At 33.6% G+C, this 25066-nt stretch overlaps 1 protein-coding gene across 7 annotated transcripts in view; it reads left to right on the forward strand.

Moving 5' to 3' along the window:
* The window catches only part of MYO6 (myosin VI), a 103243-nt gene that overhangs the window by 72357 nt on the left and 5820 nt on the right, over positions 1–25066 (forward strand). For 3 of the 7 annotated variants that reach the window (XM_085576413.1, XM_021553596.3, XM_085576412.1), the window contains exons 19-33: positions 1971–2009; positions 3624–3717; positions 5052–5182; positions 5295–5372; positions 6288–6417; positions 7758–7848; positions 9068–9218; positions 10555–10763; positions 11140–11218; positions 12967–13127; positions 16399–16428; positions 16964–17002; positions 20159–20262; positions 21507–21638; positions 23764–23790. In XM_085576413.1, coding sequence (XP_085432539.1) covers positions 1971–2009; positions 3624–3717; positions 5052–5182; positions 5295–5372; positions 6288–6417; positions 7758–7848; positions 9068–9218; positions 10555–10763; positions 11140–11218; positions 12967–13127; positions 16399–16428; positions 16964–17002; positions 20159–20262; positions 21507–21638; positions 23764–23790 — 1495 coding nt within the window. The remainder of the gene's footprint in view (positions 1–1970; positions 2010–3623; positions 3718–5051; positions 5183–5294; positions 5373–6287; positions 6418–7757; positions 7849–9067; positions 9219–10554; positions 10764–11139; positions 11219–12966; positions 13128–16398; positions 16429–16963; positions 17003–20158; positions 20263–21506; positions 21639–23763; positions 23791–25066) is intronic. The other 4 variants (XM_021553605.3, XM_021553613.3, XM_021553621.3 and 1 more) reach the window with 4 other exon arrangements.

Consider the following 25066-nt stretch of genomic DNA (forward strand, 5'->3'; position numbering starts at 1 on the left):
CCGGTGATATGGTCTTGTGCATTATACCTCTGCCCAAGGAGAGGTGAATTAAAAGGGAGGCATTTCTAAAGTGAAGCAGAAATTCTGTGGGGAACTTTTTTGGATTTCCTTTTGGAACTCTGGTATTCATCTCTCCACCTAGAACACAGCTAATGTCCTCCTTGGATCTGGCCCATCAATCTATAATTTTTTCAATGTTTTCCAGTTTCATGGCATTTTTGAGTGTATGTGTTACTTCCAGTAATTCATTTAGTGTTACCTTCCCAGACACAGCATGTGATGCTGATGAACACTAATAGCCTTGAAAATTTCACTTCAGATGACATCAAAATAAGGTCTTTTATCTTACTACATATTTCATCTCTTTAAGAATAAAAATCCTTTGTGCATTAATTTGTCAGTCTTCTGAACTTCTGAAATTGGAACTTCCTCTAATTATATAAATTATTAGATGATGTTGCAGGGATTTCTCTTTATGAAATCCTTCACACATCCCTTCCTTATAACTAATTAAAATTAATTCTCATTAATCAGTTGAGAAAATAATGATTAATTTATCATCGGATCTCTTCAAGATTATTTGAGATGATTTTACCTTATGCTAATAATGAATTAAATTGTGACAATTCAAAAAGCAGTAGTTTTAGCAATATGTTTTACTCATCTATGCATTTTGTTGGAGAAATTCACCTGAGAATGTCTCTAGCTTATTTCTTGGTAAATCACAGAGTATAAGGAAGGGGTATTTTTCCTCAAGCAGAAATGTATTTTGTTGATGGAAATCAGTCTGTCTATTACAAACTTAAGTGTTTCTGACTTAAGAAAACATATTATGGTCAAGTGGAGATATAAAGAGTATGTGTTAAGTAAAAACTGAGCAAGAGGTTATTAGTGTTTATCATGCTTCTTGTGGCACTCTTTCTAACCACATCCATGTTCAGTTAAGAAAATCCCAAACCAATTTTATCTGCCAGAGGGACAACTGGCTGCTGTAGGTGATGCACACTACGCATACAAATCTTGTTTCTTGGATTCAAGGTAATTGAAAGATCTGGCTAAAAAAAATTAAGTCACAAGTCAGATCCTTTTGCTTCTCGTGCTGAAAATGAATATGTTAAGACATACTGAATTTTGTATTGCTGCAATCTATACACTTAAAGTTTGCTAATAAACTAGAAAGGCTGGCCCAGTAGTAATTTATGTGGAAAAACAGACACACCTCTAAAGTAAAAATATTGCTGTTTTTCTGATGTGGTTTTGGAATATTTGAAGTCCCTTCCAATTACTTTCAATAGCAACTCTAAACTGTTTTTTCTGATTGCTCTAAGTCTCTGGTTATCCTGAAGACTTGACTCCAAATAATAGTAGTATTGCAGTCTTTTCTCATCACAGTATATTTAAATGCAACCTCAGCAAATGTAATTTTAAAATTCTAGTTTTTTTGTCATCTACAGAGAATTAAAAAGTTGGAAGTTTGGAAATAAAAATAGATTATTGCAGGAAAATGTTAGCATAATTTCAGAAAAATCCAGAAGAAAAGCCTAAGAATACACTTAGTGTTAATTATTTAACATACAAATGATGCCTGTTATAGATGAAATTTGGGATTTCACAAATTTTCAGTGTGTTTTTTAAAAGTGATTGCTGATTGGTCTATTTTTTTATAATTTTATTATATGGTCATTATTTTTTATTTTACCAAACGGACTTGCATGTTTTTTTTTTTAATAATTATGTTTTAATAAGTGACTAGTCCATGCAGTATTGTTGTACAATTAAATACAAGCAATTTCCTCAAGGCTATACATGCACACTTGCATGATTTTGTCCACTAAAATTGGTGAATGTTTGGTTTATCAGTTCTGTCTCACTAACAATGAACATGCATGCAGTAATGCTGTACCTCTATTTGGTGTGTATATTTCTACATGTCATGGTAAGGCTCTTGAAAAACCTGTTTTCTTTTACAGACACAGTTAAATTTACTACTTGAGAAACTTCACAGTACTGTAAGTATATATACAGATGTAGGTTCACAGTTTTTTCTACATAAGGCAAAATAGATTATCTCAATATTAGGGCTTAAAATAAATGTGATTAGTGATTGCTTTAGAGTTTGCAGCTACATGGCACTTTGAGAACATCTTCCTGTGCATGTAATGGTTATTGATTTACTTGAAAAACCCACCACCTTCAAAAAAGTTGTAGAATGAAAGTTAAAACATTTGAATAAGCAATGTTAAATCTGTCTGTGCTGCTCCTTTTTTGTCACTTTTACTTCTTTATGTTCACTGGTTATCATTGATGACTAGTTTGCAGAAAATTTAGAAATGTTTCTTAGAAATGAGTTATCTAAGAAGTAATTTATTAATTACTGTTTTTATATTCCATAAAGTCATTAATTTTTTTTCATTTTGCTTTTTTGACAGGCTGTAAATACACATGTGGTCAAAGAAACTGAGTCCCCTAATGAATATTTGTTAATTTAGCTGATGTAATTAGATAGCTTGTGAAATTCTCCATGTACAACATGCCATTTTATTTTAGAACTTGGTGTTGCAGGACCACAGTGTTGTTTCTCTTGACCACATGTCTAACCAATTATAGATATTAGGTTATAATATGTCAAAAAAAGAAAAAGGGTGGAAGATCAAGGGAAACAAAGCAGTGAGGTACTTGGAGTATAGCCAGCATATAAGATTTTACTGTAGTCATGAGGCCGGTCTAAAGGGTGATCTATTTCACTCAGAACATTCTGGAGCTGAAACACAGTCCAGGGAAAAAAATGTGTGGCCAGGCTTGCTGTACTGAATTTAGCTTATCCATGATTAAGGAGATATTGTTAATGTAGAGTTCCCTTTGGCAGGTGTTATTCTCAGCTGAGAGGTGGAAAAAGAGAGAATAGCTACAAACTGGGATTAATACTATGTTTTCTCAGTCCCAGTTTTGTTGTAGTATATGGAAAGTTGTCATTAGCAGTCACCTGTTACAGGAAAATCTGAATAACTGGATGGTGGTTGGCAAAATGTTATCCTTGATGAATGTGAAATGATCAGAGAGGGCAGTGGTCAAAACCATAGCACACACGGTCATAACAGAGACTGGAACAACAGCAGGGAAGGGAGACTGAAGCTGTGAGCCAAAGGAAGTTGTAAAAAGTAGAAGTTAAGGAAGGTCAGGTTCATCTGGCATGATTCTGATGGAGTCTGGTAGCATGTTTGCTGATGTGAACTCTGAAGCATTTTAGTGTTGAGACTGTGGAAGATACTGAGTGTAGTAGGATCTAGAGTCATAAATCATAGATTGTATATATGTTAAGGAGAATAGTTGAGTGAAAATTCAACAGAATTAAGGATCCAATTAATAGCTTGAGCACTGAGATCAGTTACATCAAGACCAAGGTTACTGATATGTGAGAGAAAAAGACTGGGGCTTGGACTTGATTATCTTTAAGGCCCATTCCAAGCCCTTTACATTCCATGATTCTATGGTAATTTCTCTCTTAGAATACTATTGTTTTGTATCTTTTTTTTTCTCCCCACTCATAAGTCTTAAATCATTAACTGTTATTTTAGGAGTTTTACAAATCTGTGTATTTTGCTAACTTGTTGCTTTGGTCATAGGGGTCAAGCTTTATTCGCTGTATCAAACCTAATCTGAAGATGACAAGTCACCACTTTGAAGGAGGACAGATCCTCTCTCAGCTTCAGTGTTCAGGTAATATATGCCTCTGGTATTTTTCCCTCTGATTTTTACTTTGGTGATTACATATTACCCTAAGTTTGAACTATGTGGGATAAAAGTAGTAGTTCCTTGCTTGAACTGTTTTCTAGAAGATAGATTATTTATGCCTAATAAGCAGCTATTTAGATTTTTAGTAACTTAGCATTCATTTTAGAAATAATTAATCTGAATTGCCGTTAGGACTCTTTTTGCAAAGAAGAGTTGCTTACAGTATTAATGGGGCACCAGTTCAGTCTGGTACAATAGAAGTTTAAATTTCTGTTGAAGTGTTAGAAAGTCCTGTGTGCATTTAGAGGCAGTCATTGTTAGCTGAGATATCTAATAATTGAAGCATACCAGTGTTCTTAGATTTTATAGATACTATGATCAAATTTAATTATACTGGTTTACTTTCTCAAGAGTTTTTTTTATATCATTATTAATTTGATTTGGAGCTGAACATCTAACATAGATTAAATACTGCATCTTCATTATTCTTGAAATGCTAGATGCTTTCCAAATTTGTAGCTTTATTTGCTCATGTCCCACTGAACTTTTTGAAAAACAAAGACAGTATAAACAAATTAAATTTCTATTGAAAGCAAGTATGCAAAGATGAAGTTTTATGACAGCAATCATAAGTTAAGGTCTAACTTGAAAAAGTAGCTGCAGCCTCCTTGGATAGGGTTATGTCAAGTAGTGGGTAAAAACTTGCATGGCCTGTGCCTGTGCTGCTGAAGTAATTTGAATCTTGCAGACAGTGTCTGGGCTTTAATGATGTCCTAGTCGCAGCCAAAATGTAGTAACATTATTCAGGACATTAAAGTTACATCTTAGCGGCTGATACTTAGTATTTCAAGTACACTAAATGTTCTAGGACTGTATATGTATTTGAGGTTGCATCTGCACCACATCTCACAAATACCATTCACATGATTAAAATAAAAGCCTGGGTGGACATTATTTGGTGGTTTGGGGTGTGGATTTGGGTCTTTTTGTCTTCCCTTTAAAAATGAAAATGTCAAATCTGCTGAAAAGAAAAAAGGTTTTAGAAGAAATATTAGAAGAAAAATCCTATGGATGATTGAGTGTTACTTACCTCTCAAATAGGGAGAAAATTTTATGGGCTTTTCTCATGTGGTCAGTATTAACTTTTTGTGACTGATCACATACTACAGGCTTGATCAAATCCCAGCTGAACTTAGTGGTTTAGTCTCTGAACAATGTCTTTGAGTCTTATGTCACAAACCTACAGTTATCATAAAATTCACTGCTTAATTTGCATGTTACTGATCCCAGCTTTTGTGTTTGTGTCTGTGTGAATTTAGGGATGGTGTCAGTTTTGGATTTGATGCAAGGTGGTTTCCCATCACGAGCTTCATTTCATGAGCTATACAATATGTACAAGAAATACTTGCCTGAAAAATTGGCTCGACTGGACCCTAGGCTTTTTTGCAAAGTAAGGAAATAATTATTCTGTATCATCCAGGAGAGAAAATATATTGTGATGTTGGTGTTTGTGTTCTTTTGAAGGAGGCAGAATACAATCCTTTCTCTTTTCTGTGTTTCAGGCCCTATTTAAAGCCCTGGGACTGAATGAAAATGATTACAAATTTGGACTAACCAAGGTGTTTTTTAGACCTGGAAAGGTAATCTTTTTCCTGGAGTTCATGATTATGAATCTTAGAATAATTTCAGTTTGAAAGGACCTTTGAAAGTGTCATTGTTTAACACATTGATAAAAGTGTTGCCAACCTAATTAAGGTTGCCCGGGTTGTATAAATAATTTTGTTCATTTTCTTTGAATAAACCACAAAATTCATACTGATACAATTAATTTTGTAGTCTTATTGCTGATGCTAAAGTATTTCTAATGCAATGTTTGTATTCCAAGAATTATGTTGACTATTAAAAAGAGGAAGTCATATCCAAGAAGAAATATTTTTCAGTAAAATCTGTTTATAACTGAAATGTCTTTCTGTGATTCTGAGCACTGCTTCTATTCAGAGAAAGGAGATAAAGTCAAGAGCTATTGTGATGAGAAAGGAAAATTATTGTAATCTCAGAAGAATGTTCTTCTTGTCATATAATTACTGTAAAGAAGTGCAGGATTTTCAGAAAACGTTGCCTTCAAGGGAAATTCATGCAAAGATTAAAAACTGAGAAGTGCTTTCAGCTTTCTTTTTTCCCCACATATACAATTAGATGTGTCTTGAAGTTGTGGAAGGCCAGAGTTCATTTCCAGGATGTAGAAAAACAATTTATTTTTAAAATATTTGTCAGTAATTATTTTTGGTGATTAGTGAATGGTTATATTATTCAAAATGCCAAGTGTTGGACATCCATAAAACAAACATATAAAAAATCTGTAGTTGCAATTTCTATTACCATTAAACAATAAAGAATAATAAAATTTATCTGCTGACTTTAATAGAAAGCTGATATAACGACATACAGTTTTTGTTAAAAATATTTTAACATTTTAACTCGGCATGATCTCAAATGATAATGTCTAACACTGTCTGTCCTCCTAATATGTAAAACCTGTTTTAATTATAATTTAGTTTGCAGAGTTTGATCAGATAATGAAGTCTGATCCGGATCACTTAGCAGAGCTGGTTAAACGAGTGAATCGCTGGCTTATCTGCAGTCGTTGGAAAAAAGTCCAATGGTGTTCTCTCTCGGTGATTAAATGTATGTGTTTTATGTTTTATTAATTCAAAATATTTCTTAAAAATACAGCCAAGCATATATTAACAATTAACATCTTGAAATGTGGCCAAGGACATATATAGCATAAGGTTACATACTGAAGTCTGAGTAATTGATTTGGAGGTTGGTGGGATTTTTCTTGAAGTTTACTGTGTGTAAGGTGGTGTGGAATAGAGATTGGCACTTTTGGTGTGCTTCAGAAAAGGTATCTGGGAGATGGGAAAAGGTCTGATGCAGAATGTCAGCAATCTCTAATAACATGCAGGGTGAAAACTGTGCATTAAAATGGGGAAAAAAAGCATAAAGGCCTCATTCCAGTGCACACATGGCTGTGCATTTGGGCCAGCACAGTGTGTCACTGATTGATTATTATTTATTGCAGTTTATAGTGGAGCAAATAGAATTTCTGAATTCTTATGATAAAGAGATCAAGCATCAGAGATTGTAACACTAAAATCTTTGGTTTGACCAAGACATTTATGCCATTTAGTCTATTTTTTTACAGAAAGACAGGACAGAAAGTATGTCACAATGTGCAAAAAGTAGAAATGCAGGGAAATAATATTATTATTTCTTTGTAATAATTTGTGGGATATTGGAAGCTAGTTTTATTCCCAGTACAAAGCTGAAATAGATAAACAAGAAGTAGAGTGCATCTATGTGACCACATAAGTCCAGTGGTTAAACATCACTGTGTTCACAAACCATGTGCTAAAGGCAGTCTGGATCCACAGGCATTTGTGTTTTCTCTAGTAAATCTGTAAAACTTGTTTATTGTTGCACTTCTAAAATACTCAGCACACATGCATGTGCCAATGCCTTGATTCTTTGTTTAACTTGCCTCCTGGTCTCAATCATTTAGAGCCTTTAGATGAAGACTGTATTAGAACAAAAGGTAGAGTTCTGTGTTTTTTTTTTTTCCTTCCAGTATTGTAGAGAAATGCTCAGTGAGTTGCAGCCACTTTATTGTCTCTAGCAGATAGTGGCTACTTGCTTACTCTTCAACAAGGGACTAGGACTTCAAGCTGAGCGTTTCCTGCTTGCTATAGCCTGTGACTTTTAACAGAAGTTACTGATATCTGTGAATGTGGAGGGGTGTGTGAGTGTGCACATGTCAGTGTTCCTGTTGAATTTGGGTGGGAGCCTCTCTGCTTGGCCCAAGATTGTCTATTCCGTTTCGTAAATGTTGTGGTTCCAATACAGAACAAGCTTTCAAGCACACATAGTGTGTATACAGTTTTGAGACATCAAATGTGTAAGGAAGACAGAAGTTGTGTTCAATTATATAAACCATTAAGATTCACTCTTCTGTGTGTTTACAGTGAAAAATAAGATAAAATATCGAGCTAGTGCCTGCATTAAAATACAAAAGACTATTCGTATGTGGCTTTGCAAGAGAAAGCACAAACCACGGTAAGAATATATTCCTTGGTTGAAGAAAATATTCTTTAAATAATATTTTTTTGTGACTGTAAGAAGAAGTTTATTTAACTAAATCTGTTTGAAATCATAGAATCCTGCTAAGTAAAACTGAGGGAGACTGAGAGGTTCTGCGTTCCTTCACTATTTCCCGAAGATGAATAGACGAAATATGAACCTTTCCTAAAGATGTTTCTTTAGCTCTTTGTTTGTAAAATCCTTCAGTGCCAACCTTGTTTTTTTAGAAATTTTTTATTAAGTCTGTCTAATTTAATTTAAACTCATTAATTGCTGTCCTTTACCCATTCACACCTTCCTTTATAGGCTCCCTTTCATTTTTACCTTGGAAATAATAACTTTCTTGTCTCTTCTTGAAATTAATTCCATTAGCTGATTGCAGGGAATACTGATGGAAAAACTACTTCAATAATTAAGCTCTGCTGACACCTTAATGTTTTTTGTCAGAATGCAACTCTGTTCTAGTTGCTGGCTTCTGATAAATTCTTTTACTTCCTTTGAGATTATGTTTCATTTTGAATCTTGGCATTTCTGACTTTTTTTTTATTTTTGAGCTAGTTGGTGCTCATCTTTAATGATTTGATTTAGTTATTACTTTTATGTGTTGATTTGCAGATCCCAGTACAGTGATTTCTTTTTAGGAATATTGTCTGCAGAGTTGTAACTTTTGTGTGGGGCCTTCAATAGTGGTTCTTAAAAAAACTCTTGAGTTTTCCTGAACTCTTCCTCAGCCTTGTTTTCTCAATCCTTTAGGGTGTAATGATTGTGCTCATTCTGAGGTGCAATGTTGTGTAGTTGAGTTTTATCTGATTAATTCTGTTATTGCTCTTTGAATAAATAGCAATACTGAGCCTTTATCCCTTCCAGTTAAAATCCTCTAGTGGATACTCACAATTTGTTATTGTGGAAAAAAACCCATAACAACAAAAACCCAAATTAATTCTCAAAATAATAATGCATTTTTCCATTTTGACTCGCTGTCTGCTAAGTAATTTTAGTTACTACTTGGAAAAGGCTCCCTTGCTTAGTTACTTGATGTGATAATGTTCAAATTTCAAAAAAGAGGGTGAGCTTTGTCACAAGGCATAACTTCTCTCCCCATCTGCCTTTTTTACATGAGTAACTAGTGGAGTTTTAAAAATATCATCTTCCAAGATAATTTCAAATAAGCAAATAACCTGTCTTACCTTTACAGCATTGATGGCCTGATAAAAGTACGTACATTGAAGAAGAGACTTGATAAATTTAATGAAGTAGTAAGTGCTCTGAAGGAGGGCAAAGCAGAGACAAGCAAGCAGGTCAAGGAGTTGGAGGATTCTATTGATGCTTCAATGACCAAAATTAAGGTATGTGATAATAATGAGAGAACTAGTATCTTGGTACTGGAATCTTTTAAAAGCTTCATCTAAAGGAGAAGGCCAATGCATTTTTCTTAATAGAAAATATACTTAATTATAATGGTCTTAATTTTCAGTCATTGGGTAATTCCTGTTTAAAATTATTTGTAAATATAACTGAAGTGAATCCTGAAAAGAGGTGCACATGTCTAGACTTTGCTATCTGTATGTCAAAATTGGCACTGAAAGTTTTAAAGAAAAAAATGCATGTTGATATTATGAGACAAGGGTTGTCAATAATTTGTTTGTTGCTTTCCTTATTGGAATAATGTCATTACCATTACTTTAACTTAATAAGGACAGAAACAAGGCATTTATCACAGAATAAAGACATTTCTTTCCTGGTTATGAGTTTTTTCAGACTTGGTAGTAAAGAGAATTCAGCTTGCCAATTATGCTTCAGGTCTGTAGTACTCTCTTTCTTACCACAGAAGCACAAAGACAAAATGAAAGCACACTGACATTTATTAATGTTAGAAAAAATTCGGTTTTTGAATTCATGTTTCATGCAATATTACAGTTTTCTTAGTGTGCCATATTAAGACTTCCCTATTTAAAGTCACTGTTGAAAAGATGGTAGAGTTCACCTCTCATCTTAGTTTTTTTTCCTAATAAAAATTATATAATTTGATTAAAATCATGATACACCATCAGAAAAGGTCAGCAAATTCCCCATATTGCAGTTTTATTAGTAAGATATGAATTGTAACATGAAATTAAATTCTACTTGTCAATAAGGTTTGAAAACATGTCTAGCAAAGGCTATTTTTGAAGCATTTTAAATCTGTAATTTGTTTCTAATAACTTTTTAGAAAAAGTTAGTCATAACACAGTGCAGTATTTTCCTGAGTGCTAGCAGAAATATTAAGAAAAAGTATTTTATGCTATGATATAAAAGCAGAGCTGAAAATAACCACTAAAGAAGACAAGGACACAATGAAAAATACACGTGGGAAGGCCTTATTTTCTGTCCTAGCATGTTAAGAATTAATTTCTGTTGCTTAAACCTGCAAGATTTAAAATACAAAGGTATGTTTTGAAAATAAGTTAATTTCAGTGATGAAATGGAGATGACTTTGTATGGTTTTATAGGACAGGGGAGAGGAATGGGTCCTCAGGATTTTAGAAAGAAAGGGAAGAATGGACTCAAGTTTCCCAATCCTGAGGTGTATATATGATTTAAGTACAGTGCTCAGTAATCTCATTTCACTTAATCTTGTTTTAGTATATGCCTTCAAAAGTGAAGTACAAACAAAAAAGAATTACCCCCTTTTTATTTTTGCAGACCACTATAATGACTAGAGAACAGATACAGAAAGAATATGATGCTTTAGTTAAAAGCTCAGAGCAGCTTCTGAGTGCACTGCAAAAGAAGAAGCAGCAAGAGGATGAAGCAGAGAGGCTACGACGCATCCAGGAGGAAATGGAAAAAGAAAGAAAGAGACGTGAAGAGGAAGATCAAAAACGAAAGAAGGAAGAAGAGGAAAGGCGCTTGTGAGTCTTGAATTTTAATAAGTTGCTGGTTATAGAATGAGAAGAAAAAGAAAGTAGTTTAAATGTAGTTGTTTTTGATATACTTTCACTTGGAGAGTCACTTGGATTGTATTCCATGTGTTCTGTGCAGTGTTGAAATATTTCCTTTCCCATTGACTTATAAGGAAAGTGTCAGAAGAGCATATGGAAGAAATTATATGATGCAGCTGGAAATACAGATGAACTTGAAAAATTTCATGTAGTATCCTATCATCAGGACTGTACTGACTTCAGGATTACCAATCAGTTTTATGAAAGAGACTTTGTACTTCTTTTATTTCTTGTTCACTTGTGTCATAATAACACATTTTCATTTCCTTCTTCTCTTATGTAATAGGAAATCTGAGATTGAGGCAAAGAGAAAACAGGAAGAGGAAGAGAGAAAAAAGAGGGAAGAGGAAGAAAAGCGTATTCAGGTCAATGCTTCAGCTATGTGTAGCATTGGGGGATTTCTTGTTAATTTGGTGGCTTTGGGGTTATGTGTTTGTTTTCTTGTATTCATTTACTTATTTATAAATATTTTTTGTCACTTGTGTTCTCCATTGAGTCTAATGGCTTCTTTCTATAAATGCATTTCTTAGAGTCATTTGCCAGTGTTGCTTTATTAGTAAATATAAGGCAAATGCCATGTTTAGGGCATCCCAAAACAGATCACCTATTTCTAGTTCCCATGCAACTTCAGGTATTCTGAGTGGAGGTGCATCTGTTTTTAAAGGGTTTTAAAAGGTATTTTGAAAATACGCAACTTTGGAGAATCCTAGTTTAGCCTTTGAAGTTTTTGTGGGTGGTCCATGTCAGGCAAGTTTGCCATTCTTTTACTAAAGTCACATCTTGACTTGGACTGTGTTGTTTACTTGCTTTACTGCAAACATTTTCAGAACATTGGTAATAATGAGAGGATGCAGGACTGTTCTTGGTAGCTCCTTTGGCTACATTCATGTACACTAAATACATGCAGCTCAAACCCCACTCCTCCACCCTCCCCCTTGATTTATGGCAATTCTTACTGATTTCATAATGAGCTCTCATTCTGAGGTGTGTTTGGCCCCTATATCCCACTTTTCCTTTTTTGTTGGAGATTGCTTGGGTGATCTGGGATAGCAGTCTTATGAGAAAAGGAACATCTTAGTGATTGTCTTTATCAATGTTTCTTGGTTTCTGAGCTGTGGATATCTGCAATGCAGAATGTAATTTACACTTTAAAATGCTGTGTTTGGATCCAAGTGGATACATAATCCTGTAGGATGCTTCATTCTCCCACATACAGTTAATTTCTCATTATCTTTCCTCCTGGTGGCTGGTTTTATCATCTAATCTAAGATGAGATTCATAAGGTAAAACCACTGGTGTAATTGTAGAGTTTTTAGTGTTTTAGTGGTGCAACTTCACAATGATGAGTGGCAGGCAGCTTTGTTTCCTTTGTTAATTTTTGGACACTGCTAAAACTTGCGGTAGATGCCTTTTGAAGGTATGAATTGGATGGTCCTGTTTTATTTACTACATGTGCAAAGCTTTTTGCGGAGTAATGATGGTAAACTGCTGCTGCTGTTTGGCTCTGCAGAGGCAGTATATTTGAATTGCTCCTGTGCTGCACTAAGTTGGAAGTTTTACCATTTGCTTAAATTCAAAGTTATATCAGTTCCACAGAGAATTCCAGTGTCTGTCTTAATCCCTTTTCAAAATGAGCTACAGACCTGTATTGTAGTAATTTTGTAAAGTACTATTATTGTAGTAATATTGTAAAGTACTGCCTATTACAAAGTCCTGTGATGCCAAGAGCAGGATATCAAGGAAGTATTGTGTTAGTGCAGTGGAGGAGTAGCCATTCTGTTTCATTTGAGTTTTAATGATTCTGAAAACTTCTGAACACTAATTTTTATAACAGTGAACAAAATAATTCATATATTTTAAAAATTAATAATAATTATTTAGTACTTTATTAAAAGAGGTAATATTTGATAAACTATATGAAAACCAAGATTCAGTTTGTAGCTGTTTCATCTTTGTTGGGTCAAACTAAATACTAATGCTGTTAATTTTTCAGTTCTGTAAAATGTAGATGTATTCAAAAGCTAATATACTACTTAGCATTTTTTTCTAATATTGCTTATGTAGCATTTTGGTTCTTATTGGGTAAGGTTAAAGGTGTCTTGTTCTAAAACAGGCTGAAATTGAGGCTCAGCTAGCTAGAGAACGAGAGGAGGAAACCCAGCACCAGGCAGTGCTTGAACAGGAACGGCGTGACCACGAGCTTGCAATGAGAATTGCCCAGAGCGAGGCAGAACTCATCAGTGATGAAGCCCAGCTTGATTTAGGTTTACGCAGGTATGGAGTTGAGTTACATTTTCCTCTCTAGTTTTTTTTCTCCCTATCCTGATCCCTTTGAGAAGACTATGCTCTTGTTCTGTTTATGGAACTTTGTGTTCATTAAATAGAGCTTCTAAGTCAGTGTATTAGAATATTCTTCTAATTACATTTTGAAATTTGTTAGAAATAGATTGCTTTTTCTTAGACTTTCCTAATTTTGCATCTGTCCATACCAGTAATTTTGTAGGTGCTTATGAATATGACTGCAGTGCTCTTTCTTTTTTTGAGTGCTAACAAGGACAGCAAACTTAGAATCCTGATTTTTATGACTCATTTAAAGTAGGGAATGGAATTTCTTCAGTGGTAAGTAATAATAAAATACATCTTTGCTAGGACTTGATGGTTCCATTTGTACAGTGAATTTGTGTGGGATTTTTTTTTTAAACAAGAAGCACTCTTTGAATACAGAAATAAAAGTAATTTCTGGGCCCTTACTGGTAAGTTTTTTCAAGTGGAATGAAAATATCTAACATAGATGGGTTCAAATGTTAAGTGTTAGTCTTGTTTTGTGTCAGTTTTTGATGTGTGATAAAAAGAGCTTAACTTTGGATACACAGAACAGCCTCTGTCTGCAAGCAAGAGCTCTTCATGTGTAAAAGGTGATGCCTTAGAAGTTCCAGTAAAAATGGTACTTCTGGTCAGGTTGCATAAAGGCACCTATGAACATTATTGGTGACTTCATTAGTATGACTCTGCTCAGTTTGTTTTGTTGTTGAAATGAGTGCAAGAAAATCCCCTATGATGCCATGTAATTTCAAGCTCCCAGATGTGTTTCTTTTGCTACCCAAATTTCATCTAGATGTATATTTTTTTTAATAACTGTATGGCTGCTTGAGATAGGTGGGTTATTTTTTTGTCATGTTCAATGCTGACTTTTAGGTGGTTCCACTGAAATAGTAATGTTTTTTCCCTCAGTACAATAGTTGTCATATTTCTCTGATGAGACTGACATGCTCCATTCACAGAATCAGAATGGTTTATGTTGGAAGGGGACCCTGAAGAGCATCTTGTTCCACCTCTCTGCCCTGGTCAGAGACCCCTTCCACTAGATTAGGTATCTCAGAGCTCCTTCCAAGCTGGTCTTGAACACCTTCAGTGATGGGGCAGCCAAAGCTTCCCTGGGAAGCCTGTTTCACTGCCTCACCACTTTCCCTGTCTGGATTTTGGTGCAGTACTTTGAAAGTAAACACAAATTCACTGTAGTTTGTGACCTGGCAGCATTCTCTTAAATGTGAAAGAAGGGAGGCAATAGACAAGAGCTCAGAGAATTCAGTAACTTTTCTGTTGCTGAAGCTGTAATCTCCACTGTGGTTCCTACTGCTCGTAGGCAATTTTGGGATTTGTCTTTCTTGTATAATCACAGAATGGATGATGAGCTAATTGTCATCATAACTCTTTGCCAGTTTCTCTCTGCTGTGTAGCTGGTAGGAGACTGGAGACCCTTCTGAATGATTGGAAAGTGCTGAATCGTCTGAGCATGTTAGCATAGAGATGGAACTAATTTATTGAACAAGATAATACCTAAGTCTAGAAAAGAAGTGATAGATTTTTCTGCTTATATGAGATCTTTTTATCGCATTGGCAAATGTTTTCCCATGTTTCTAGAGTTTACTTCAAATAGTTCATCTCACATTCAAAACCTGAATAGAATGCTTTTGATTTATCATTTGATTTCATTTTGGTTTGTTAAAAATCAAACACTACCCTGGCCCCAGTATCTTCTACTGAAATCAGAGGATTTTCACATAATTTCAGGAGCTGCCTTAAAGGTAGCAACTATAGAAATTCAGTGAAATGAAAACTACTGGTTAGAACAAATGATGTAATTTAATAATTACCTACATCTAAAGTTCTCAGGACTTCTTTTATATTATACCAGTCATAATTTTACTAGAGTCTGAAGAAGTTATACTCTATGGTCTTCTACATTTTAGACTGACATATTAGCATGCGATACACTAAAATCACTGAGATTTCTATAAGTATATAGATATGTTCAATTTTCCCCGTTCAATTCCCTGTTTCATTTTGTTGTAATAAGATAAAGTGTGTGATTTCATACTGAACTCATGCAGTCTATTGCTTTTGCAGTGTCTTCACAGTTTTTTAAAAAATGGTTTCATGCTTACATATTGGCATGATTAAAATGGTTTTTTCCATTGTATAGTTGTAACTGTGGAGTGAAAAGAGGAAGAAAAAAGTGATTTTATGTGCTCAGTTTTAAGAAATATGTGACACTTTTGTGTTGTCATATTGTTTGTCATATTTGAACATGAGTGCTTGTAGTTTATTTCTTTTTTTCACAATACCTTGCTGTATTCACTTTCATTGCTTTCATAGATATTTCAAGGTGCATAAGTATTAGCAGTTTCCTTGAAAAATATATTTGTTGGCTTCTGTCAAAGGAGAAAAGCTGTTTGTTCTGGCAGCAGATCCAGCATTTTCTTTTGTGCTTATTCTGTACTGGATCTGCTGGACCTCTTGCAGCTTTATCTGATTTTACTACTCATGCACAGTTTGAATGGATGTGCAATACATGATTTACTGCACCCAGAGGCAAATTAACAGTAGTGATTAGCACTTGAATAAAAAAATAATTTAAATAATAAGTATTTGCTTCCAACTGGGCAATAATTTTTCATTTATGTAGCTTATTGAAATACACGGTATGACATATAACACCAAAATAAGCTAGTCTTAGAGAGTGTTGTGAGTGTATCTGTTCTGGGTTTTTCATTGGAACAATCCAAAAAAGTCCTAATGTAGCATGGTTAGTGCTACATGTGTGCACCTGTGGGTTTCCAGTACATCAGTTAGACTTGGGGTCTGGTCACAGCTTGCATGAAGAAGCACCATCCTCTTCCCAGAGCAGCTACACGAGGTGTGCTGTTATTTCTCCTGATACACTTATCCAAGCATGAAATAGAGCAGTAGCATGTCTCAAAGTCTCTGATTTTGAAAGATTGGACAGGGGAGAAAGGCTGGAGGAAGCTTTTACTTGTACAAATTTTTTTTCCCCAGATTATAATTTAAATCATAATTGAATGAGAAAATTGAGGGTGGGAAAAGGTCTGTATAATCATTTAAAAAATAAAAATCAAAAAAATTCATAAGATAATAAAGAAGATGTGAGAGAGCAGGAAAAAGGCTATGACACACTGTTTCTTGCTTCAGGTTATTAGAATATTAACTGGGCAGTAGTCTAATATTAAATGTCTTCTATTTGCAGAGCCAATGGAACAAAGCCACAAATGACTGCGTATGGCATTTTTTCCATTTGAATGTTCTAATAGATAAAAGTCTCACTAATTAATCAAACAAAATTGATATTGTCCTCTTATATACTAATACCCCCATAGTAATCTTTGTCAGTATGCATCTGTAATGTCTAAATTATTTTGTAAGACCTTATATTCAATACTTTGCTTATGTCTAATAAACCCTTTAATAATCAAATATACTGAATAACATCTATTCAAAAATTATTATATAATTGCTATGAAGTTTTTCACATACCATCTATTTTTCACTGCCCTTTTTGATTTATTGCCCTTTACATAATCAGAACTCTGTGTGTGTGTGTATGTATATATATATATATATGCATATGTGAATGTATATATATATATATATATGTTTGTGTGTCTGTCTGAATGGAAATAATTTAAAATAAGTTGCTGTTTCCTGTGCACTTAATTTAACTTCAGTTTGATTGTCAAGACACTTTCACAGTTATAAAGGCTGGTTTTGTATCCATATATTTGGTTTATGCTCATTTACCAATTTTCTTGTAGGGAACAAATGGCTACAGAAATGTCAGAAATATTGTCTAGGTAGGTGAGAAGGTATAACACCAGTGAATCAATCATTTTCACATGAAATGGGTTGAATTATTATGGAATGAAAAGTACTGGAATCTTGGTTTTTTTAAAGTGATAAGCAGATAACTAAATTATTTCTTTCAGATAAATTACATTTACCTTTTTCAGCAATTATTTCTTTGTTATTTTAATTGATTATATTGAAAAAGAATAAGAATAGTTCACTACCCTGTAATTTTCTTTAATTTCGTTAATACTTCTCCAGGTTTCTTCTCCTCTCACCTTTGCGATAAACAGAAAACAAGTCTCCACGTGTTCTAAAGGTGTTTTTCTAAAGATTCAGCACAAAGTTAATGAAGTCATTTAACAGCAATGTAACTGTCAGTGCATTTAATAAGGAAATATTCTAATTAGAGTTCCCATAAAATAAAAACAGTTTTGAAAATTTTCATGTTAAGACCATATTAAAAACCCTCTTAAGCTATCCAAACAAAATTCCCTTCTGAGATTTCTTGACTAGTAATGCAAGATTTTATGCACAATGGAGAAGGAATGATAAATACAGGTTTTGGTCTGAATATACTGGTTGGTAAAATTCTAATACTCTGTTCAAAGAAATTTATGTGATTGTCTTCCATATCAGCAAGTAATTAGAAAGTGTTTTCTGCAACTTGAGGGCAAAAATAACCTTTGACATTGATTTTATGAAGCTTACAGAAGAAAAAAATATGTTTAGAGATTTTGAAAGTGAATCTGTTGTTCAACAAGTTACTAAGCTATGTATATATAGTCTGAAGATGATCAGTCACATGTTTGATGGATTTTCTAGTGGTATCATGGATGATTGGAATGCAGCTGGTAACTAAATTTTTCTTCTGCAGTGTTATTTTAAGAATAGGAATAAACCACATAATGTGTAATTAAAGTAGCGTGTGAATTTAAATGGCCATATTGTATTACATATATTGACAGTTCCAATGATAGTGGCCAATATTTAATGTATAAAAAGATGACAAAATTTTGGGGCAAAATCAGAGATCTTTTGTTCTGGTTGAATTCAAAATGCAATACCTCTCAGTATCTGCTTGTTAAACTAAATTTGTCTCACTTTTCATACACTGGAAACATGAGACTGATCTTTTGTATTTTTAGTCTAAAAATACTGTTTATGATACATAACTCTCATATGGAGCAGTGAAGATTGAATGTCAAATGTGATGCTCCTCTTCATGCCAGACTGTTATGCTTGAAGTCATACAGAAAACAAGCAAGTGATCTTCAGAGTGCAGAGTAGTACCCTAATAGAAAGACTAAGCCATTCAATTGGATTAGCATTCTTAAAGATTACTACTTGAACCAGAGAGGTTACAGCCTAGTTCTGCTGTGCTAAATTAGGCAGCAAACTCTTAGAGTGGTGGGTAATGTTGCTAAATAAGGAAAATCCTTAGGATTTGTCAAATTAGGTTCAAGAAGGTTAGACACCAGGCAGTGGAAACTATTTATCAGGAATCCTTAATGTCCTACAGGTATGCCAGTAATAACAAAGTATTGAAGTAGATATTTTGAAGGAGTTTGTCCAGCTATTTGTTTTGCACTCATGAGTAGTTCTAAGTCAGAGTTAATTTTTAAAGCTGGACTTCTCACACTCTAACTGTGTGGAAGCTGTGTGTGGACTTGGATTAGTAGTATGAGTAGGCATTAAGCTACTACTCCAACAGTAAGATTCTATAGTTTTAATTATATTGAAGAGATGGTTCAGTTGTTATTAAGAAGAACATTAGTTTTATTCAAAGAACTTTAAATTGCATTTGTTATCTCTGCTTTCAAAACTCCTGTATCTGCATAAAGAAAAAAATTCAGGTTATAATAGTTTTTTATTACCGTCTAATTAAAAAAGGAAAATAAACATAAAACTTCACAGTACCACATGAGACCTTAATGGAAAAATAAACATTAAAATCATATTCACAAGATTATACCTATTAATAGTGTGCCTGTCCCACAAAGATATTACTGTACAAACAGACCCTCCAATGAAGAGGCCTGTTTTTTTCTTATAACATCAAGAACTTTACTACCTTGTTAAAGATCTAGTTTCTTTTAAAGAAATTCCCTCAGATCCTGAAATAATTCAATTTTTGTTCTTAGTCATGAGCAGAGGCTGGTAAAATAATGTGTCTGATCCTGAATTCCTTAATGTTTAAAAGGTGTGCTGATCATCACTGATCATTGCAGTGTTTTGAACTTATTTTATAAGCAAATAAATCCATGGGAAGTTTGCCATTCCTGAGGGAGGCTTCTTCCAGTTATCTATACCATATTTCTCGGGAAAGAAAAATAAATTCAGGCTTATCTTTATATTTATAGTTCATTTTGTACATAGAAACCATGTACATTTTATTAAAGGTGATTGAGATTTTAGTAATATTTTCTCACTTGCATTTGCTGTTGACTTACTTGTGTATTACCTATGTGGGAAAGACCTTTTGCCTTTGGAAAACACTGTGTTTCACTGAGTCTTCATTTACTGGTCAGCCTTTTGTCTTGAGTTTTCTTTTTTACCTTGATATTTCTTGATGATCAATATCATCACTTCCCACGCCAGAATAAATATTGCTATTATTAGATAGCCAATATAGAATTAATTTGGTTTCCTCTCTCAAGTAAGGTTTTTGTCAAAGACAGAATATTTTCTCAAGCTTTGGAACAAGGATTTTGTCCTAGACCAATTTAAATAGCAGAAGAAATGCCTTTTCTTCCTTCTCCTTGTTCTACTTCAGAAATATTTTTCCTTGTCTGTTTTTTGAATGGAACTAAAAATGTCTACTGTCAATCTTTGTTTTCTGCATCTTGCTTGGTAAGTAAAATATACATCAGTGTGGGATGAGATACCCAGAACATGTATGTTTCCATACATGAAAAGTATCAATGACAATTACTTTTAATCTTTAGGAGGCCAGTCAGATTATCATATGGTTTTGTGCATAAAATATATTCTATTTTTTTCTTAATAATTCAAACATCTTGAAAACATTTTGATATTTTTTCTTAGAATTGTGCATGGTAATAAGTGTGATACATTGTTGATCATGAGATCTCTTCCTCTTCTTAAAACAATTCCTGCTTAATACTTGAAAAAATACATATTTATTTTAAAAACAATTGCAGGGGTCCTGCAGTGCAAGCCACAAAAGCTGCTGCTGGTACTAAGAAGCATGATCTCAGTAAATGGAAATATGCAGAGCTTCGTGATACAATCAACACATCCTGTGGTAAGTGTTTTTTTTTTTCTGAGAGAGTTCAAGTTGTAGTTATATGAAAAGTGTTACTTTCTTCCTATAACAAAGATAAAAAGTTTACATAAGTTTGAGTGAATAACAAATTAATTAAAAAAAATTTCTCTTATCCCCAAAAGAACAATCCATGAAGCTATTTCCATATTAAGGAAACAGAATTTCCATTGTTATGTCTTTTAGGTATTATATATTTATGATAATAAACATCTTGGGCCATAAAATACACGTTATAACCTCTTAATTAAATTCACTAAGTGTGATGTACTTCCACAGAGGGAATAGGAGTTATTATGCTCTACCTAGAATTTGCATGTTCTAGGATTTTTTTGGCTATCACTTTGTGCTGTCACTAGATCAAAGAAAACAATAGTATGTTCTCTCTTAGATATTCATATTATTCTTTAATTTTCAATGTGTAACTTTTTGGAAGCTTACAGTGGGGCATTAATCACTTTGGCCTCAATGCTGTGAAGATTGAAACAGATAAGAATTATTCCTTTTTTAGATATCACTGTTTCTTCCTGCTTCTTATTGAAAGCAGTTGGTTAATTTGTGATTTAAGATCACTCAGAATTTCTTCCTGGCTGTAGAAATTAGAAAATAACTCATTGTCTTTTACTGTTTTTACATATGCAAGACTGGAGCAATGTTTTCAGCTATGTAGATGGTTCAGTAATAAGTGGTGTTCTTTCCTCGTGAAGCTAACTTGGATACTCTGAGATGACTAATGAAAAAGCCTTGTCATCATTCAGTCTCTTACCATAGTGAAGTTCATAAAAATTAAAATAGATACATGAAAAAAGAATGCAAATTTAAGCAGTCAAATTGCTGTTTTTCATCTTTTTTCAGTTGCAGAAATAATGTTCAGCAGTGCAATTTAAATTTTTAAAAATTTGTTTCTGTGCTGCTTGTGTTGTGATACTGTCAACAGAAATATTTGTAGCATTTCACTGCTCCAAATGTACCAGTACAGCAGCTACTTTGGGGATTGTCTTCACCCTAAAGCAGAAAAGGATTCATCAAACTCTGAGAGACCTTCTGGACCATAAACCACAGGTCCTATGCTGCAGAGAGTGAGGGGGTTTTTATATTACATTTTATCATATTAGTGTTACAATTTCATCTCCAATCATATACCTTATCAATATAGAAAAGCATTAATAAATAATTTTTCTGACTTTTCTCATTCATGCCTTCTCCTTCTCCTTTTTTTGGGATAGATATTGAACTCTTGGCAGCTTGCAGAGAAGAGTTCCACCGAAGGCTAAAGGTGTATCATGCTTGGAAATCCAAGAATAAGAAACGCAATGCAGAAACAGAACAGCGTGCTCCCAAATCAGTCACAGACTATGGTGAGGAGAGATAATTTTGTGTTTATAATAATTTTGGTGATAATATTCTAAAGAGAACATTTCTGAAATGGATTTTGGGTTTTCTATGTTGAAGAAACTTGGAGTTTTTAGGAATGTTTTATGTTGATTTAAGGTAAATATTTTGGAAAGATTGAAATGGGCAAATTCTTCACAGAAATTAAAATACTTTCAGTAGACCCAGCTACTTATGCTGAACAGCTCTCTCTTAAAACCTTTTCTCCAGCTGACATCTGTTAAAAAGAGTTCTTGATCTACTGATGCAGGTTCTGGCATTTTTGTTAAATGTTCATTGATGTGCTACTTTGATATTACATAATATATAGCCATGTAGATACTTTTAAAAGGTGCTACTAATTCTGTCATTTATATCACTGCTTACATACATCATGTTACATCCTCTTTTAAAAAAATCTGTGATATTGCAATTTTGATATTGCAATTTTGATATTGCAATATTACAATTTTGACTCATAGGTTGATAAATTTTGCGTAGACCTTGTATTTTATTTAGACCCTCATTCTACTGATTTCACAGGCAGGTGTTTATTGACAATGCAACACACTGATCAGAGTAATTTTCTTTTGCATTCATCAAGAAAGTGTGGGAGTTTGACTGCCAGACCTCAAAATTCCTTGCCTGGTTTCTGGAGTGATACTTACACAGTGGACTGTTAGTCTTTTCCCAGCATCCAACTTCAGACATCTGGTGATCATCTATATAAAAGGAATCTAAAAATTTTATAGAATCACAGTAAATGCATGGAATAATTTAGTCAAATCATTCCTTTTGTCTTTTGGTTCCATGATATTTGATATTTGTGTTGCTGCCACACAGTTCATGGGAGAGACAAAGGAAAGGGAATGAGATTAAGGCATTGTCCTGGGACATGGAGAATAAGCACCCCAGGGAATGCAGGTGCCCTAGGTAATCTCAGTCCATGTACAAAGGCACCTCCTTCCCCTTGATTCATTTACTTGAGTTATGCATTGCTTGCACATTACCTGAGTTTGAGGTTTTCAGGGAATTTTAGTATGGATATGTGGCAGGCAAAATATGGACCCCTAGAGAAGATATTATCAAAGAACGGGTCCTTGTGTCTGAAATGTGGTTTTAAGTGCTTAAGAAAGCTTATGACTGAAATGGTAGGAAAAGGAATTTGAAACACTTCTGGAAAGTGGTAAATTGCTTTGAACATTCTCTGGAGCTAAATGGGTAAAATATTCATACACAGTATTGCTGATGGGAAGTATCAAAGAGCAGATGATGTTCAGATTTTTGCACACAAAGCTGAGAATATTCATATTATAACTTTTAGTCAGGCATTTGCTGCATTCTTTTCAGTGTTTTTCATTGTATTTTTTCACCTTAATTAAAATATAGCATCATATTTCTGACTAAGAGAAGCTTGCAGTTCAGAAGAAATTGATAATGACTTTTAGGGACTCTTAATGTTAATGCCAGTATAATTCTTCATATTGCAAATAATTTTACCACATGGGCATTTCATGTATATATATTGTAATGATCTGAGAAGGTAATAAGAAGGAATTCTGATTTCTTAGGTGTTTAAGCTAAAAGTCTTTCTAGTGGTAGTGGATGTGTGCTTAAAATGATGTAGTTTTTCTTTCCATTGCTTCATTGATTTAATGTAGTTTTAGAGTATCCTTTAATGTAATTTTACAACTATCCTTTAATTAAATTAATACATTCTATACAATTAGTATAGAAACTAAGCACTGGTTTGTATATTATTATTTGTATTGACAGAGGTCTAGAAGTTTATTTTCTTGCAGAAATGTCAAAAAAGTACTACATTAATTAACTAGCTGATTTGTCAGAGCAATCTGTGCTTAGCATATATACTGCTGAAGCTTTGTAACAGGAATTGCAAATTATTAAGGTGATTAATTTTGAGGTTAAATCCTGATAAAAATAGAAGCAGAAAATGAGTAGAAATACTTAGAATCTGCATTTATGTTGTAACTAGAATTCCCATTTGTCTGTTGTCAGCATTGGTGAAAAATATTGATGTTGTAATAAAACCATAACTTATGAAGGATCAGCACTTTCATGTTTTGTTCAACATGTAATATTTGTTCACAGATTTTGCACCATTTTTGAACAACTCAAGTAAGTGAGGAGACAGTTGTTTAAGCTAACTTTGAAGAATAGGAACACTTGAGAGCTCTATACTAACATTGATCCAGTGTTTTGCTATACATGTATGCATAGAAGTCAATTGTAAAAAAATATTTTATAATTTGACAATGTTATTCATCTGATGGTAATTATACATTACTGTAGTAATTTAAAAATGTACTTATCTTTATTAAATGCTACTCATTTGAAGAGTCATGGGAAGGGAGAGTGAAATAACCTTCTTACATAAAATATTGGAAGGTATAATCTATTTTTTCCAACCCTTCCCACTGCCCCTGAAATAACATTCTTGTTCTAGCATTTTTTATTGTCTGCACATGGCTTTTTGTTGTAGCAAAACTCTGGAATCAACATAATTTAACAACAATTTTTCTAGCACACAACTAACCTCAGGTGATGGTTTCTTCTGAATAGAGAGCCACAGTTCTATAGCAACAAGTAGAGGCTCCATTGGCTGCTTAGCATTCCCATTCTCTAGATTTGCCCTTGGATTTAGACATGTCTAGGGGTAGAAATGAGCCTTAGCAATTACCATTGCAGTAGAAAAAGTATTTAACAATACTTAAGCATTGATCTGCTGGGATAAATGTTCAGACCATTTGTAGAAAATTGAATTAGTTTTTTTATATAGTCTGTCTCCCTGTAAGGTGTGTGTTTTATCAGAGTTGATGTATAAAATTAGCATTCACATGTTAAAATCTGGGTGTTTTTTCTTCCATGTTTATTGTTAATGCACACATTAAAAAAAAGGAGATTCAATATGTATAACACATGGTGGATTTGTAAGGTTCTGCTCTTCAGGTTTAGAAAAATTATTTTTGCTTGAATCTAAGCAGAAGAAATTTCAAGACGCAGTTGTTAGTCCATATTAGTCCTGTTCATGACTGTAAAAATAAGTTATTAAAATAATCGTAATTTTTCATATTATTAAATGTTAGCTCAGGAATTACCTTTGTTGCTCAACAGACAAGGAAAAAAATTGAATTCACTTTTAATTATTCCTTTTATGCTGAAACATATAAAAATTAATACTGATTTTTTTCTGTAGAGATGGTAAAGGCTCTTGAGCCAGGCTATCTGTAACAGTGGTGTAAACCACTAAAACAAGATCAGTAACAAACTTTTGCAGGGTGGTTATTAAAGGAAAGGATGTTGCTTTTAAGAGCATTTACTATTTAAAACTAATTATGATTGTGTATGTGTAAGATTAAGAAAGTTGATCATTTGATGAATTAACATAGAGAGT

The sequence above is a fragment of the Lonchura striata genome, chromosome 3 (assembly GCF_050655825.1).
Source record: "Lonchura striata isolate lonStrDom1 chromosome 3, ASM5065582v1, whole genome shotgun sequence".
NCBI lineage: Eukaryota > Metazoa > Chordata > Aves > Passeriformes > Estrildidae > Lonchura > Lonchura striata.